We start from the raw sequence: 18,961 nt of genomic DNA on the forward strand, positions 1-18,961 counted from the left end.
CGCCACCCTCTGGGTGAAGAAATTTCTCCTCACCTCAGTTCTAAAAGGTTTACCCCTTATCCTCAAACTCTGACCCCTAGTTCTGGACTCCCCACCATCGGGAACATTCTTTCTGAATCCACCCTGTCTAACCCTGTTAGAATTTTCTCAGTTTCTATGAGATCCCGTCTCACTCTTCTAAACTCCAGTGAATATAATCCTAATCGACTTAGTCTCTTCTCACGTGACAGACCTGCCACCCCAGGAATCAGCCTGGTAAACCTTCGCTGTATTCCCTCTATAGCAAGGACATCCTTCCTCAGATAAGGACACCAAAGTGTGTCAAAATTCACAGATGACAGTAAGATGAGTGGCAGAGCAAAGTGTGCAGAGGACGCTGAAAGTCCGCAAAGGGATATAGATAGTCTAAGTGAGTGGGCGGGGGTCTGGCAGATGGAGTACAATGTTGGTAAATGTGAGGATCTATTTTGGTAGGAATAACAGCAAAATGGACGATTATTTAAATGGTAAAAAATTGCAGCATGCTGCTGTGCAGAGGGACCTGGGTGTCCTTGTGCAGGAATCTCAAGGAGTTGGTTTGCAGGTGCAGCAGGTAATTAAGAAGGCAAATGGAATTTTGTCCTTCATTGCGAGAGGGATGGAGTTTAAAAACAGCGAGGTTATGTTGCAGCTGTATAAGGTGCTGGTGAGGCCACACCTGGAGTACTGTGTACAGTTTTGGTCTCCTTACTTGAGAAAGGATATACTGGCACTGGAGGGGGTGCAGAGGAGATTCACTCGGTTGATTCCGGAGTTGAGAGGGTTGGCTTATGAGGAGAGACTGAGTAGACTGGGGCTATACGCATTGGAATTCAGAAGAATGAGGGAAGATCTTATAGAAACATATAAGATTATGAAGGGAAAAGATAAGATAGAAGCAGGGAAGTTGTTTCCGCTGGCGGGTGAAACTAGAACTAGGGGGCATGGCCTCAAAATAAGAGGGAGCAGATTTAGGACTGAGTTGAGGAGGAACTTCTTCACACAAAGGGTTGTGAATCTGTGGAATTCCCTGCCCAGTGAAGCAGTTGAGGCTACCTCATTGAATGTTTTTAAGGCAAGGATAGATAAATTTTTGAACAGTAAAGGAATTAAGGGTTATGGTGAGCGGGCGGGTAAGTGGAGCTGAGTCCACAAAAAGATCAGCCATGATCTTATTGAATGTCGGAGCAGGCTCGAGGGGCCAGATGGCCTATTCATGCCTCTAGTTCTTATGTTCAAAACTGCACACAGTACTCCAGGTGTGGCCTCACCAACGCCTTGTACAATTGCAGCAAAACATCCCTATCCCTGTACTCAAATCCTCTCGCGATGAAGGCCAACATACCGTCTGCCTTCTTTACTGCCTGCTGTACCTGCGCGCTTACTTTCAGCGACTGATGCACGAGGACTCTAAGGTTTCGCTGAGTATCCACCTCTCTCAATTTACACCCATTCAAGTAATAATCTGTCTTCCTATTATTGCTCCCAAAGTGGAGAACCTCACATTTATCCACATTATCCTGCATCTGCCAAGTATTTGCCAGCCTGCCCAAATCACACTGAAGCATCTCTGCATCCTCCTCACAGCTCACCCTCCACCCAACTTTGTATCATCTGCAGATCTGGAGATAATACATTCAGTTCCCTCTTCCAAATCATTAATATATAATGTGAACAGTTGGGGTCCTGGCACAGATCCCTGCAGAACCCCACTAGTCACTGACTGCCAATCAGAAAAAGACCCATTTATGCCAACTCTTTGCTTCCTATCTGCAAACCAGCTTTCTAGCGGCACGATAGCACAGTGGTTAGCACTGCTGCCTCACAGCTCCAGGGACCCGGGTTCGATTCCCGGGGGCACGGTGGCACAGTGGTTAGCACTGCTGCCTCACAGCTCCAGGGACCCGGGTTCGATTCCCGGCTTGGGTCACTGTCTGTGTGGAGTTTGCACATTCTCCTCGTGTCTGCGTGGGTTTCCTCCGGGTGCTCCGGTTTCCTCCATGTCTGAAAGACGTGCTGGTTAGGTGCTTTGACCCAAACAGGCGCCGGAATGTGGCGACTAGCGGAATTTCACAGTAACCTCATTGCAGTGTTAATGTAAGCCTTGTGACTAAGAAATAAACTTTAACTTATCCGTCTCACGACATTACCTGCAATCTCATGTGCTTTAACTTTACACAGTAGTCATAGAGGTTTACAGCATGGAAACAGGCCCTTCGGCCCAACTTGTCCATGCCGCCCTTTTTTTTAAAACCCCTAAGCTAATCCCAATTGCCCGCATTTGGCCCATATCCCTCTATACCCATCGTACCCATGTAACTCTCTAAACGCTTTTGAAAAGACAAAATTGTACCCGCCTCTACTACTGCCTCTGGCAGCTTGTTCCACTCACCATCCTCTGTGTGAAAAAATTGCCCCTCTGGACACTTTTGTATCTCTCCCCTCTCACCTTAAACCTATGCCCTCTAGTTTTAGACTCCCCTCCCTTTGGGGAAAGATATTGACTATCTAGTAGGCCGCGGGAAGACCTGGGAAGTTTTTTTTTCTTTAAAAGTTACTTACCTTAGAGGATCGACCTAATTGTTCCACCGGAGCAGAGCAGAGAGGGAGTGATTCGTGCCAGGAGTGGCTGAGGGGAAGAGAGATTTTTTTTACCTTACTTTTTAGTTTACTTTTTCAGTTTAACAGGAAACCGGAAGTCGGCCGCAGAGAGGCCTGGGAAGGTTTTTTTTTGCCCAATAAATTTGAACGGGGAGGTAACCTGAGACCCTACACCTGTAGAGTCTCCCACCCTTCCCCCTCCTCTAACCTAAAAAAAAAGACTCGGAGTGAGAGCAGGTAAGCTTTTTTATCTCTCTCTTTCGTTTCTGAGTCAGGGAAGTAGCAGGGATGTCAGTGCAGGCAGTGCAATGTTCCTCCTGTGGGATGTTTGAGGTGAGGGACACCAGTGTCCCAGCTCAGTGCACCTGCAGGAAGTGCACCCAATTCCAGCTCCTTGAAGACCGTGTTAGGGACCTGGAACTGGATGAACTCAGGATCATTCGGGAGGCAGAGGCAGCTGTAGATAGAAGCTACAGGGAGGGAGCTACTCCGAGAAATGATATGTGGGTGACGGCTAGAAGGGGTAAGAAGCAGTCAGAGCAGCGATCCCCTGGATCCCCTGTTCCTCTGTATAACAAGTATTCCATTTTGGATACTGTTGGGGGGGGGGGGGGGACTTAACAGGGGTAAGCCATGGGGTACAGGTCTCTGGCACAGAGCCTGTCCTTGTTGCTGAGAAGGGAAGGGGGGAGAGGAGTAGAGCATTAGTTATTGGGGACTCCATAGTGAGGGGGTTAGATAGGAGATTCTGTGGGAGCGAGAGAGACTCGCGGTCGGTGTGTTGCCTCCCAGGAGCCAGAGTCCACGATGTCTCGGATCGTGTTTTCAGGATCCTTAAGGGGGAGGGGGACCAGCCCCAAGTCGTGGTTCACATCGGCACTCAAGACATAGGTAGGAAAAGGGATGGGGATGTAAGGCAGAAATTCAGGGAGTTAGGGTGGAAGCTTAGAGCTAGAACAAACAGAGTTGTTATCTCTGGTTTGTTACCCGTGCCACGTGATAGTGAGGAGAGGAATAGGGAAAGAGAGCAGTTGAACACGTGGCTACAGGGATGGTGCAGGAGGGAGGGATTCAGATACCTGGATAATTGGGGCTCTTTCTGGGGTAGGTGGGACCTCTACAAATGGGATGGTCTGCACTTGAACCAGAGGGGTACCAATATCCTGGGGGGGAAATTTGCTAATGCTCTTCTGGAGGGTTTAAACTAATTCAGCAGAGGGGTGGGTACCTGAGTTGTAGCTCCAGTGTACAGGAGGTTGAGAGTAGTGAGGTCATGGATAAGGTTTCAAGGTCGCAGGAGTGTACCGGCAGGCAGGAAGGTGGTTTGAAGTGTGTATACTTCAATGCCAGGAGCATCCGGAATAAGGTGGGTGAACTTGCAGCATGGGTTGGTACTTGGGATTTCGATGTTGTGGCCATCTCGGAGACATGGATAGAGCAGGGACATAGAAATCATAGAAACCCTACAGTGCAGAAGGAGGCCATTCGGCCCATCGAGTCGGCACCGACCATAATCCCACCCAGGCCCTACCCCCACATATTTTACCCGCTAATCCCTCTAACCTATACATCTCAGGACTCTAAGGGGCAATTTTTAACCTGGCCAATCAACCTAACCCGCACATCTTTGGACTGTGGGAGGAAACCGGAGCACCCGGAGGAAACCCACGCAGACACGAGGAGAATGTGCAAACTCCACACAGACAGTGACCCAAGCCAGGAATCGAACCCAGGTCCCTGGAGCTGTGAAGCAGCAGTGCTAACCACTGTGCTACCGTGCCGCCAGGAATGGTTGTTGCAGGTTCCGGGGTTTAGATGTTTCAGTAAGAGCAGGGAAGGTGGTAAAAGAGGTGGAGGTGTGGCATTGTTAGTCAAGGACAGTATTACGGTGGCAGAAGGACTTTTGATGAGGACTCGTCGACTGAGGTAGTATGAGCTGAGGTTAGAAACAGGAAAAGAGAGGTCACCCTGTTGGGAGTTTTCTATAGGCCTCTGAAAAGTTCCAGAGATGTAGAGGAAAGGATTGCAAAGACGATTCTGGATAGAAGCGAAACTAACAGGGTAGTTGTTATGGGGGACTTTAACTTTACAAATATTGACTGGAAATGCTATAGTTCGAGTACTTTAGAGGGGTCAGTTTTTATCCAATGTGTGCAGGAAGGCTTCCTGACGCAGTATGTAGATAGACCAACAAGAGGCGAGGCCACATTGGATTTGGTACTGGGTAATGAACCAGGCCAGGTGTTAGATTTGGAGGTAGGTGAGCACTTTGGTGATAGTGACCACAATTCGGTTACGTTTACTTTAGCGATGGAAAGGAATAGGTATATACCGCAGGGCAAGAGTTATAGCTGGGGGAAAGGAAATTATGATGCGATTAGGAGAGATTTAGCTGGCATAGGTTGTGGAAGGAAACTGCAGGGGATGGACACAATTGAAATGTGGAGCTTGTTCAAGAAACAGCTACTGGGTGTCCTTGGTAAGTATGTACCTGTCAGGCAGGGAGGAAGTGGTCAAGCGAGGGAACCGTGGTTTACTAAAGAAGTTGAATCTCTTGTGAAGAGGAAGAAGGAGACTTATGTTAAGATGAGACGTGAAGGCTCAGTTAGGGCGCTTGAGAGTTACAAGTTAGCCAGGAAGGACCTAAAGAAAGAGTTAAGAAGAGCCAGGAGGGGACATGAGAAGTCTTTGGCAGGTAGGATCAAGGAAAACCCTAAAGCTTTCTATAGGTATGTCAGGAATAAAAGAATGACTAGGGTAAGATTAGGGCCAGTCAAGGACAGTAGTGGGAAGTTGTGCATGGAGTCCGAAGAGATAGGAGAGGCGCTAAATGAATATTTTTCGTCAGTATTCACGCAGGAAAAAGACAATGTTGTCGAGGAGAATACTGAGATACAGGCTATTGGACTAGACGGGATTGAGGTTAATAAGGAGGAGGTGTTAGCAATTCTGGAAAGTGTGAAAATAGATAAGTCCCCTGGACTGGATGGGATTTATCCCAGGATTCTCTGGGAGGCTAGAGAGGAGATTGTAGAGCCTTTGGCTTTGATCTTTGTCTCGTCATTGTCTACAGGAATAGTGCCAGAAGACTGGAGGATAGCAAATGTTGTCCCCTTGTTCAAGAAGGGGAGTAGAGACAACCCTGGTAATTATAGACCGGTGAGCCTTACTTCTGTTGTGGGCAAAGTTTTGGAAAGGATTATAAGAGATAGGATTTATAATCACCTGGAAAGGAATAATTTGATTAGGGATAGTCAACACGGTTTTGTGAAGGGTAGGTCGTGCCTCACAAACCTTATTGAGTTCTTTGAGAAAGTGACCAAAGAGGTGGATGTGGGTGATTGATGCACTATCAATCGAGCCGAGACTAGTTGTGAGCAAGACAAATAGGCTTTTATTGGCAAGAACTTGGAGCCATCCCTGTCGGAGATCTGGTCTGAACTGAAGGCAAGGGGGAGGAGCCACCGCCTTTATACCCGGACCAGGGGGAGGAGTCGTGGGCGGAACCGACAGGGATGTGCCACATAGACAGGTAATAATAAATACTAACTAACAGTGGTTAACCACCACAGGTAACAGGTAACAGTGGGTTACCACATTCACCCCCTGTTTAAAAAAGAGTCCGTCGGAGGTGAGGCAGAGTGAACAATATTTACAATATTTACAGATTGAGTCTATCCGGAGGCTCTGCCGCTGCGATCTTTCGTAGTGCCGGTTCCGACGTGGTTTCAGGTCGCGGTGTCGTTGCGGGCGCCGGAACGTTGCTGTCATCCGTGTTTTCATCCGCCCCTCGGGTGCGTGGTGACGACTCCTGGGGCTCAGGCGAGCTGTACACGGGGGCGAGAGGAGTGCATAGAGATTCTGTCATGGTAGGGACAAGGTTGGGGGTGAGGGGTTGGGGGCTACAGGGGTCCCTGAGTCACCTGCGGGCGCTAGGTCACAGATAGATACCGTGTCCTCCCGCCTGTCGGAGTACGCCACATAGGCGTACTGGGGGTTGGCGTGGAGGAGTTGCACCCTTTCAACCAGGGGGTCAGACTTACGGGTCCTGGCATGCTTCCGAAGCAGGACAGGGCCCGGGTATGCCAGCCACGACGGTAGTGAAGTCCCTGAGGAAAACTTCCCGGGGAACACGAACATCCATTGGTTGCCGTGCACAGGAGGGACCTAATGGAGTGTAGTGCCTCCGGTAGGACCTCCTGCCAGCGGGTGACTGGAAGGCCTTTAGACTGTAGCGCTAGTAAAACGGTCTTCCAGACAGTGGCGTTCTCTCTCTCCACCTGCCCGTTACCCCAGGGGTTGTAACTGGTGGTCCTACTTGAGGCTATGCCTTTGGAGAGCAGGTACTGTCGCAGTTCCTCACCCATGAAGGAGGATCCCCGGTCGCTATGGATATAGCTGGGGTAACCGAACAGAGTGAAGAGGCTGTGCAGGGCCCTGATAACTGTGGCCGAGGTCATATCTGGGCAGGGAATCGCGAAGGGGAAACGTGAGTACTCGTCAATGACATTGAGGAAATATATGTTGTGATCAGATGAGGGGAGGGGGCCTTTGAAGTCGATGTTGAGGCGTTCAAAGGGGCGGGTGGCTTTTATGAGGTGTGCCCTGACTGGCCGGTAGAAGTGCAGCTTGCATTCCGCGCAGACCGGGCAGTTCCGAGTTATAGACCTGACATCCTCAACTGAGTAGGGCAGGTTTCGGGCTCTAATAAAGTGGAAAAACCTGGTGACCCCCGGGTGGCAGAGGTCGTTGTGGAGAGCCTGTAACCGGTCCACCTGCGCACTGGCGATATGTTCCACGGGACAGGGCGTCAGGTGGCTCATTGAGCTTCCCAGGCCGATACAAGATATCGTAATTGTAGGTGGAGAGTTCGATCCTCCACCGTAATATCTTGTTCTTAATCTTGCCCCGCTGCGTGTTGTTGAACATGAAGGCAATGGATCATTGGTCCGTGAGTAAGGTGAACCGTTTACCAGCTAAATAGTGGCGCCAGTGCCGTACAGCTTCCACTATGGCTTGGGCCTCCTTTTCGACAGAGGAGTGTCGAGTTTCGGGGCCCTGGAGGGTTCGTGAGAAGAAGGCCACGGGTCTGCCCGCCTGGTTAAGAGTGGCGGCTAGGGCGAAGTCAGACGCATCGCTCTCCACCTGGAACGGGATGGATTTGTCTACAGCGTGCATCGTGGCCTTCGCGATGTCAGCTTTGATGGGGTCGAAGGCCAGGCGGGCCTCAGGGGAAAAAGGGTGGATTTTATAAGCCGACGGGCTTTATCCGCATAGTTGGGGACCCACTGTGCATAGTACAAGAAGAAACCCAGGCATCTTCTCAGTGCTTTGAGGCTAGTGGGGAGGGGAAGTTCCAGGAGGGGACGCATACGATCGGGATCGGGGCCGAGTACCCCATTCTCCACTACGTACCCGAGGATGGCGAGGCGGTGTGTACTGAACACGCACTTCTTCTTATTGTAGGTCAGGTTAAGGAGACTAGCCGTGTGCAGGAATCTGTGGAGGTTGGCATCGTGGTCCTGCTGGTCATGGCCGCAGATGGTGACGTTATCCAGGTACGGGAAGGTAGCCCGCAGCCCGTTCTGGTCCACCATTCGGTCCATTTCGCACTGGAAGACCGAGACCCCGTTGGTGACGCCTAAAGGGACCCTAAGGAAGTGGTAAAGGCGACCATCCTCCTCGAACGCCGTATATTGGTGGTCCTCCGGGCGGATTGGGAGCTGGTGGTACGCCGACTTCAAGTCGATGGTGGAGAACACCCGATATTGCGCAATCTGATTGACCATGTCAGATATGCGGGGAAGGGGGTACGCGTCCAGCTGCGTGTAGCGGTTAATGGTCTGACTGTAGTCAATGACCATTCTGTGTTTCTCCCCGGACTTAACGACTACCACTTGTGCTCTCCAGGGGCTGGTACTGGCTTCGATGATCCCTTCTCTGAGGAGCCGCTGGACTTCGGACCTGATAAAGGCCCTGTCTCCAGCACTGTACCGCCTGCTCTTGGTGGCGATGGGCTTGCAGTCGGGAGTGAGATTCGCAAACAGGGAGGGAGGGGCGATTTTAAGGGTCGAGAGACTGCAGGTGGTGCGCGGTGGGCAATTTAGACGCTGCTGATTGCAGACGGAGAGCGGGGGGAAAGGGCCATTATACTGTATAGTAACACTCTTCAGATGGGTCATGAAGTCGAGCCCCAGGAGTACGGAAGCGCAGAGGTGTGGCAGCACGAGGAGCCTGAAGTTATCGTATACCGTGCCCCGCACCTTCAGGGTCACCACGCAGCAGCGGAGGACCTTTACAGAACGGGATTGTGATGCCATGGAGATCGTCTGCTTGACGGACCGCACGGGAAAGGCGTATCAGCGCACCGTATCAGGGTGAATGAAGCTCTCCGTACTCCCACTGTCAAACAAACAATGCTCACTGTGCCCGTTTACCTCAATGTCCATCGTGGACTTGGCGAGACGATGAGGCTTGGTCTGGTCCAGGGTAACTGATGCCACTGTTGAATCCTGCAGAAAACTGTAGGGAGTTGTAGCTGTAGGAAATGGCGGCCCCTGCTGGTCACATGCGGTAGTTGTCGGCCAAGATGGCGGCCCCCGCGGGTCGCCGACGGCCGATGACGTCATCCAAGATGGCGGCCCCTGCGGGTCGCACACGGCCGGGGTCGTCCAAGATGGTGGTATCCACGGGTCACACGTGGCCGGGGGCGTCCAAGATGGTGGCCCCTGCGGGTCACACGCGGCGCTCATGGATTTGGGAGCAGACTTACGGCAGGCCTTTGCGCAGTGCCCCTTCTTCCCACACGCGGAGCAGAACGACTCCCTCGCCGGGCAGCGTTGTCAGGAGCGCTTACCCAAGCCGCAGAAGTAACATTTCGGGCCTCGAGCGGTTGCAGCCACGGTCAGGTCACCGGAGAGGCGTGGGGCAGCGTAGGGCTGTGGTCCTCCCGGTAGCGACGGCTGCGGTGTCCACGATGCGCCCACGTGGTCAGGTGAGTAGGATTCGAGGTAGTCACACTAGGCCTGTGCCTAGTGGTGTTCCGCAGGGCTCTGCTGTTTGTGATTGATATAAACGATCTGGAAGAAGGTGTAACTGGGGTGATCAGTAAGTTTGCGGACGACACAAAATTGGCAGGACTTGCAGATAGTGAGGAGCATTGTCAGAAGCTACAGAAGGATATAGATAGGCTGGAAATTTGGGCAAAGAAATGGCAGATGGAGTTCAATCCTGATAAATGCGAAGTGATGCATTTTGGTAGAAATAATGTAGGGGGGAGCTATACGATAAATGGCAGAACCATAAAGGGTGTAGATACGCAGAGGGACCTGGGTGTGCAAGTCCACAGATCCTTGAAGGTGACGTCACAGGTGGAGAAGGTGGTGAAGAAGGCATATGGCATGCTTGCCTTTATAGGACGGGGCATAGAGTATAAAAGTTGGGGTCTGATGTTGCGGTTGTATAGAACGTTGGTTCGGCCGCATTTGGAATACTGCGTCCAGTTCTGGTCGCCACACTACCAGAAGGACGTGGAGGCTTTGGAGAGAGTGCAGAGAAGGTTTACCAGTATGTTACTTGGTATGGAGGGGCTTAGTTATGAGGAGAGATTGGGTCAACTGGGGTTGTTCTCCCTGGAAAGACGGAGGATGAGGGGTGACTTAATAGAGGTGTATAAAATTATGAAAGGCATAGATAGGGTGAACGGTGGGAAGCTTTTCCCCAGGTCGGTGGTGACGTTCACGAGGGGTCATAGGTTCAAGGTGAGGGGGGGGAGGTTTAACACGGATATCAGACGGACATATTTTACACAGAGGGTGGTGGGGGCCTGGAATGCACTGCCAGGCAGGGTGGTGGAGGCGGACACACTGGGAACGTTTAAGACTTATCTAGACAGCTATATGAACGGAGTGGGAATGGAGGGATACAAAAGAATGGTCTAGTCTGGACCAGGGAGCGGCGCGGGCTTGGAGGGCCGAAGGGCCTGTTCCTGTGCTGTATTGTTCTTTGTTCTTTGTATTGGGAGGTCACCTCCAGGGACACAGCCAGTTGCACCGTTTTCTTGAAGTCCAGCGCGCCCTGTTCCAGCAGCCGTCGCCGGGTGTAAGTAGTTCCGATGCCCGTGACAAAGGCATCCTGGATTTTCTGGGCGGCAGTCACAGACCTACAGTTACAGTCCCGGGCAAGCAGACGCAAGGCGCGCAGGAACTGGTCGACTGATTCACCTGGCTGCCGTCTGCGTGTAGCGAGGAGGTGTCTTGCGTAGACCTCGTTAGGCTGTTTATTAGACAGGCCCTTTAACAGTTCGATAGCGGCCGTATAATTTTCCGCGTCTCGGATTGTAGCCTATACTACGTCGCTTACCCGGCCGCGGAGCACCCGTAGTTTGTCAGCATCTGTACTGATGGCAGCGGAGGCTTCGATGTAATCCTCAAACCATTGCAGCCAGTGGTCAAACGTGTTTGACGCTCCAGCAGTTTGCGGGTCCAGATTCAGTCTGTCGGGTTTCAGTAACTGCTCCATTCTTCAAAAACAACTTGCCAATAAAATTGACGCACTATCAATCGAGCCGAGACTAGTTTTTTGAGCAAGACAAACAGGCTTTTATTGGCAAGAACCTGGAGCCATCCCTGTCGGAGATCTGGTCTGAACTGAGAGCAAGCGGGGAGGAGCCACCGCCTTTATACCCGGACCAGGGGGAGGAGACTTGGGCGGAACTGACAGGGATGTGCCGCATATACAGGTAACAGATAGCAGATAAGTGGTTTACCACAGGGTAAAGCAGTTGATGTGGTGTATATGGATTTCCCCACGGGTTCCCCACAGTAAGCTATTGCAGAAGATACGGAGGCATGGGATTGAGGGTGATTTAGCGGTTTGGATCAGGAATTGGCTAGCTGTAAGAAGACAGAGGGTGGTGGTTGATGGGAAATGTTCATCCTGGAGTTCAGTTACTAGCGGTGTTTTGGGGCCACTGCTGTTTGTCATTTTTATAAATGACTTGGAGGAGGGCGTAGAAGGATGCGTTAGTAAATTTGCGGATGACACTAAAGTTGGTGGAGTTGTGGACAGTGCGGAAGGATGTTGCAGGTTACAGAGGGATATAGATAAGCTGCAGTGCTGGGCTGAGAGGTGGCAAATGGAGTTTAATGCAGAAAAGTGAGAGGTGATTCACTTTGGAAGGAGTAACAGGAATACAGAGTACTGGGCTAATGGTAAGATACTTGGCAGTGTGGATGGACAGAGAGATCTCGGTGTCCATGTGCATAGATCCCTGAAAGTTGGCACCCAGGTTGATAGGGTTGTTAAGAAGGCGTACGGAGTGTTAGCTTTTATTGGTAGAGGGATTGAGTTTCGGAGCCAGGAGGTCATGTTGCAGCTGTACAAAACTCTGGTGCGGCCGCACTTGGAGTATTGCGTACAGTTCTGGTCACCGCATTATAGGAAGGATGTGGATGCATTGGAAAGGGTGCAGAGGAGATTTACTCTGGTATGGTGGGAAGGTCTTATGAGGAAAGGCTTTCGTTAGAGAGGAGAAGGTTAAGAGGTGACTTAATAGAGGCATACAAGATGATCAGAGGATTAAATAGGGTGGATAGTGAGAGCCTTTTTCCTCGGATGGGGATGGCTAGCACGAGGGGACATAGCTTTAAATTGAGGGGTGAGAGATATAGGACAGATGTCAGAGGTAGGATCTTCACTCAGAGAGTGGTAACGGCGTGGAATGCCCTGCCTGCAGCAGTAGTGGACTCGCCAACATTAAGGGCATTTAAATGGTCATTGGATAAACATATGGATGATATTGGAATAGTGTAGGTTAGATGGGCTTTAGATTGGTTTCACTGGTCGGCGCAGCATCGAGGGCCGAAGGGCCTGTACTGCGCTGTAATGTTCTATGTAACTGATCTGTGCTCCTCATTATTTTATAGACCTCTATAAACTCACACCTCAGCCTTCTACCCCCCCAGAGAAAAAAGTCCCAGTCTATCAAGCCTCTCCTTATAACTCTGTTTACATAGTAGTCTTTGTTTAAGAAGGTGGCAAGAATAATCCGGGTAATTACAGGCCGGTGAGCCTTCCGTCAGTGGTAGGGAAATTATTGGAGAGGATTCTTCAAGACAGGATTTACTCCCACTTGGAAATAAGTGGATGAACAGGGGTATTAGCAAGAGGCAACATGGTTTTGTGAAGGGGAGGTCGTGTCTCACTAACTTGATGGAGTTTTTCGAGGAAGTGACAAAGATGATTGATGAGGGTAGAGCAGTGGATGTTGTCTACATGGACTTCAGTAAGGCCTTTGACATGGTCCCTCATGGCAGACTGGTGCAGAAGGTGAAGTCACATGGGATCAGAGTTGAGCTGGCAAGGTGGATACAGAACTGGCTCGGTCATAGAAGACAGAGGGTAGCAGTGGAAGGGTGTGTTTCTGAATGGAGGGCTGTGACAAGTGGTGTTCCTCAGGGATCTGTGCTGGAACCTTTGCTGTTTGTAATATATATAAATGATTTGGAGGAAAATGTAACTGGATTGATTAGTAAGTTTGCGGATGACACAAAGGTTGGTGAATTTGCGGACAGCGATGAGGACCATCAGAGGATACAGCAGGATATAGATCGGTCTAATACAAATAGGAAATATACAGTAAATGGCAGAACCCTTAAGAGTATTGATAGGCAGAGGGATCTGGGTGTACAGGTACACAGGTCACTGAAAGTGGCAATGCAGGTGGAGAAGGTAGTCAAGAAGGCATACGGCATGCTTGCCTTCATCGGCCGGGGCATTGAGTTTAAAAATTAGAAAGTCATGTTGACGCTTTATAGAACCTTAGTGAGGCCGCACTTGGAATATAGTGTTCAATTCTGGTCGCCACACTACTCGAAGGATGTGGAGGCTTTGGAGAGGGTACAGAAAAGATTTACCAGGATGTTGCCTGGTATGGAGGGCATTAGCTATGAGGAGAGGTTGGAGAAACTTGGTTTGTTCTCACTGGAACGACTGAGGTTGAGGGGAGACCTGATAGAAGTCTACAAGATTATGAGAGGCATGGACAGAGTGGATAGTCAGAAGCTTTTTCCCAGGGTGGAAGAGTCAATTACTCGGGGGCACAGGTTTAAAGTGCGAGGGGCAAGGTTTAAAGGAGATGCACGAGGCAGGTTTTTTACACAGAGGGTGGTGGGTGCCTGGAACTCGCTGCCGGGGGAGGTAGTGGAAGCGGATACAATAGTGAGTTTTAAGGGGCATCTTGACAAATACATGAATAGGATGGGAATAGAGGGATATGGTCCCCGGAAGGGTAGGGGGTTTTAGTTAAGTCGGGCAGCATGGTTGGTGCAGGCTTGGAGGGGCCGAAGGGCCTGTTGCTGTGCTGTAATTTTCTTTCTTCTTTGTTGTTATGTGAGACCTTGTCGAAAACCACATCCACTGGTTCTCCTCGGTCAACTCTACTAGTTACATCCTCAAAGAATTCCAATAGATTCGTCAAGCATGATTTCCCTGTTGTAAATCCATGCTGACTTTGTCTGATTATCCCACTGCCTTCCAAATGCTGAGTTATGAAACCCTTGATAATGGACTCTAGCAACTTCCCCAGTACCGACGTTAGGCTCACTGGTCTATAGTTCCCTGTTTTCTCTCTACCTCCCTTTTTGAACAGTGGACTTACATTAGCTACTCTCCAATCTGGAGGAACCAGTCCAGAGTCTAAAGAATTGTGGAAAATAACCACCAATGGATCTACTATTTCCAGCGCCACTTCCTGAAGTACTCTGGGATGAAGATTATCAGGACCTGGAGATTTATCCACCTTTAATCCCATCAATTTCCCCAAATCCATTTCTCTACTAATGCTGATTTCCTTCAGCTCCTCACTCAACTTGTTTCTCTCAGAACTTATGGTACATTATTCATGTCTTCCTTGTTGAAGACTGAAGCAAAGTATGAATTTAGTTCTTCAGCCATTTCTTTATTCCCCGTTATAAATTCTCCCGTTTGTGACTGAAAGGGACCTACATTTATTTTTGTCAATCTTTTTCTCTTTACATATAGAAACCGTTAGTCAGTTTTTATGTTCCCTGCTAGCTTACTTCCATACTCTATTTTCCCGTTAATCAATCCCTTGGTCCTCCTTTGCTGAATTTTAAACTGTTCCCAATCCTCAGGCCTATCGCTTTTTCTTGCCAATACTTATGCTTCTTCCTTGAATCTGATACTCTCTAATTTCCCTTGTAAGCCATGCTTTGGCCACAACTCCCTTCCCACTCTGGCACCAAACAGGAATAAACAACTTCTGGAGTTCACCTATTCATTCTTTAAATACCTGCCAATGGCTGCCCACTGTCTTTCAGTAATGTTTCCCAGTCCATCATGGCCAATTCATGCCTCATACCATCACAGTTCCCTTTACTGAGATTCAGGACCCTGGTCTCAGGATCAGCTCCATCACTATCCACCTTGACAAAGAAGTCTACCGTATTATGGTCACTCGTCCCCAAGGGTTAGAACAAAGAACAAAGAAAATTACAGCACAGGAACAGGCCCTTCGGCCCTCCAAGTCTGCGCCGTCCATGCTGCCCAATTGAACTAAAACCCCCTACCCTTCTGGTGACCATATCCCTCCATTCCCATCCTATTCATGTATTTGTCCAGATGCCCCTTAAAAGTCACTACCGTATCCGCTTCCACTACCTCCCCTGGCAGCGGGTTCCAGGCACCCACCACCCTCTGTGTAAAAAAAACTAGCCTCGTACATCTCGGGTGGCACAGTGGTTAGCACTGCTGCTTCACAGCTCCAGGGACCCGGGTTCGATTCCCGGCTCGGGTCACTGTCTGTGTGGAGTTTGCACATTCTCCTCGTGTCTGCGTGGGTTTTCTCCGGGTGCTCCGGTTTCCTCCCACAGTCCAAAGATGTGCGGGTTAGGTTGATTGGCCATGCTAAAATTGCCCCTTAGTGTCCTGGGATGTGTAGGTTAGAGGGATTAGCGGGTAAAATATGTAGGGATATGGGGGTAGGGCCTGGGTGGGATTGTGGTCGGTGCAGACTCGATGGGCCGAATGGCCTCTTTCTGCACTGTAGGGTTTCTATGATTTCTATGATCTTTAAACCTTGCCCCTCGCACCTTAAACCTGTGCCCCCTGAGTAATTGACTCTTCCACCCTGGGAAAAAACATTCAACTAGATTGGCAGCTAAGAGGCTGCAGGGTGACTTGGACAGGCTGGCTGACTGGGCAAATACTTGGCAAATGCAATGGATCAATGTGAGGTTATCCACTTTGGTGGTAAAAACAGGAAGATTATCTGAATGGTGGCAGTTTAGGAAAAGGGGAAGTGCAACATGATCAGGTATCAAGGTGGAACAGTCGCTGAAGGTTGGCATGGAGTCTGAGGATTCGGGGGAGACCATTTCCGTTTTAAATGGGTGACCCCTTATTTTTAAACTGTGACTCCAAATTCTAGCGTCCCCCACAAGAGGAAACATCCTCTCCACATCCACCCTGTCAACACCCCCAGGATTTGATGTTTCAATCCATTCACCTCTTATTCTTCTAAACTCCGGCAGATACAAACTTAACCTCTCCAACTTTTCCTCATAAAATAATCCTCCCATTCCTGGTATTCCTCTGGTAAACCCTCCGAGTGTGTGCGTGCGCGCAAGTTCCTTGGGTTCCTGGGATTTGGGAAATGGGTAAGCTGTGGGATATTTCCCTGGATTTAGCGAATGTTTCCAGGATCCGGGAATGGGGGGGGTGTCTGGGAACAGGGGGAGGGGGGGGAGAATGGGCGGGGTCCAGAGCGGCGGGTCTGGCTGATGTGAGGATGAGGGGATGGTGGAGAGGTGCAGGGATGAGTGTGAAATCTTGCTGCCGTCTCTCTCTCTCTCCCAGGTGAAACACTGGCTCCTGCAGCTGGCCACAGAATTGGAGGAGCGACTGACCAAGGACAGGGAGCAGGTGAATCCCTCTTTTACATCAAGCTCATGTCAGCCATTCTGTACACAGCAAGACTCCATACGCAGCACTGGGACAATGACCATCACATCTTTTCAGCTGTTGGGTGAGGGGTAATTATAGACCTCCGCAAATGGCTCAGATCTGTTCTCGTCCACCCTGCCAGTCCCTTCTCCAAAGACTGACTGTCGAATCTACCTACCTTCGCCTGAGAGGGCACAGCACCCCAAATAAAAATATAGTACCTTCAACACTGCAGCACTCCCCCAGTACTGACCCTCTGACAGTGCAGCACTCCCTCAGTACTGACCCTCTGACAGTGCAGCACTCCCTCAGTACTGACCCTCTGACAGTGCAGCACTCCCTCAGCACTGACCCTGACAGTGTGGCACTCCCTCAGTACTGACCCTCTGACAGTGCAGCACTCCCTCAGTACTGACCCTCTGACAGTGCAGCACTCCCTCAGTACTGACCCTCTGACAGTGCAGCACTCCCTCAGCACTGACCCTGACAGTGTGGCACTCCCTCAGTACTGACCCTCTGACAGTGCAGCACTCCCTCAGTACTGACCCTCTGACAGTGCGGCACCCCCTCAGCACTGACCCTCTGACAGTGCAGCACTCCCTCAGTACTGACCCTCTGACAGTGCGGCACCCCCTCAGTACTGACCCTCTGACAGTGCGGCACTCCCTCAGTACTGACCCTCTGACAGTGCGGCACTCCCTCAGTACTGACCCTCTGACAGTGCGGCGCTCCCTCAGTACTGACCCTCTGACAGTGCGGCACCCCCTCAGTACTGACCCTCTGACAGTGCGGCACCCCCTCAGCACTGACCCTCTGACAGTGCAGCACTCCCTCAGCACTGACCCTCTGACAGTGCGGCACCCCCTCAGTACTGACCCTCTGACAGTGCGGCACCCCCTCAGCACTGACCCTCTGACAGTGCAGCACTCCCTCAGTACTGACCCTCTGACAGCGTGGTGCTCCCTCAGCACTGACCCTCTGACAGTGCGGCACCCCCTCAGTACTGACCCTCTGACAGTGCGGCACCCCCTCAGCACTGACCCTCTGACAGTGCAGCACTCCCTCAGTACTGACCCTCTGACAGTGCGGCACCCCCTCAGTACTGACCCTCTGACAGTGCGGCACTCCCTCAGCACTGACCCTCTGACAGTGCGGCACTCCCTCAGTACTGACCCTCTGACAGTGCGGCACTCCCTCAGTACTGACCCTCTGACAGTGCGGCACTCCCTCGGTGGGGCTGGGATGACTCTGGGATCAGGTGGATTGATAATGCTGTTTGGTGTTCCTCTAGAACCAGCGAGTGGGAAAGCAGCTGTCAGTGTCAGTGCGTCTGGAGGGAGCTGGGAAAAGCAGCCATTTCTCACGGTGCTGCGCTCTCTCACAGTATCAAGCTCAGAGCATCGCAAATAACGCCTTCACATTACTCCGAGGATTTAACACCGCAGGGAGTCACCAGACAGCATGGTGAGTGACGGAGGGAGAGCGGGGAGAGTGAGGGAGGGAGAGAACAAAAGAACAAAGAACAGTACAGCACAGGAAACAGGCCCTTCGGCCCTCCAAGCCCGTGCCGCTCCTTGGTCCAACTAGGCCATTCGTTTGTATCCCTCCATTCCCAGGCTGCTCATGTGACTATCCAGGCAAGTCTTAAACGATGTCAGCGTGCCTGCCTCCACCACCCTACTTGGCAGCGCATTCCAGGCCCCCACCACTCTCTGTGTAAAAAACGTCCCTCTAATATCTGAGTTATACTTCGCCCCTCTCAGCTTGAGCCCGTGACCCCTCGTGATCGTCACCTCCGACCTGGGAAAAAGCTTCCCACTGTTCACCCTATCTATACCCTTCATAATTTTGTACACTTCTATTAGGTCTCCCCTCATTCTCCGTCTTTCCAGGGAGAACAAACCCAGTTTACCCAATCTCTCCTCATAGCTAAGACCCTCCATACCAGGCAACATCCTGGTAAACCTTCTCTGCACTCTCTCTAACGCCTCTACGTCCTTCTGGTAGTGCGGCGACCAGAACTGGACGCAGCACTCCAAATGTGGCCTAACCAGCGTTCTATACAGCTGCATCATCAGACTCCAGCTTTTATACTCTATACCCTGTCCTATAAAGGCAAGCATACCATATGCCTTCTTCACCACCTTCTCCACCTGTGCTGCCACCTTCAAGGATTTGTGGACTTGCACACCTAGGTCCCTCTGTGTTTTATACTCTTGATGGCTCTGCCATTTATTGTATAACTCCCCCCTACATTAGTCCTTCCAAAATGTATCACTTCGCATTTATCTGGATTAAATTCCATCTGCCATTTCTCTGCCCAATTTTCCAGACTATCTATATCCTGCTGTATTGTCCGACAATGTTCATCGCTATC

The 18,961-nt window shown here is 50.7% G+C and overlaps 1 protein-coding gene across 1 annotated transcript in view; it reads left to right on the forward strand.

The window, feature by feature from the left end:
• polh (polymerase (DNA directed), eta) overlaps positions 1 to 18,052 on the forward strand; it is a 30,940-nt gene extending 12,888 nt beyond the window's left edge. The window contains exons 6-7 of the mRNA XM_078207796.1: positions 16,498 to 16,563; positions 17,876 to 18,052. Coding sequence (XP_078063922.1) covers positions 16,498 to 16,563; positions 17,876 to 18,052 — 243 coding nt within the window. The remainder of the gene's footprint in view (positions 1 to 16,497; positions 16,564 to 17,875) is intronic.
• The last annotated feature ends 909 nt before the right edge of the window (positions 18,053 to 18,961 follow it).

Source organism: Mustelus asterias, unplaced genomic scaffold (genome assembly GCF_964213995.1).
Source record: "Mustelus asterias unplaced genomic scaffold, sMusAst1.hap1.1 HAP1_SCAFFOLD_2724, whole genome shotgun sequence".
In the NCBI taxonomy this organism is placed as follows: domain Eukaryota; kingdom Metazoa; phylum Chordata; class Chondrichthyes; order Carcharhiniformes; family Triakidae; genus Mustelus; species Mustelus asterias.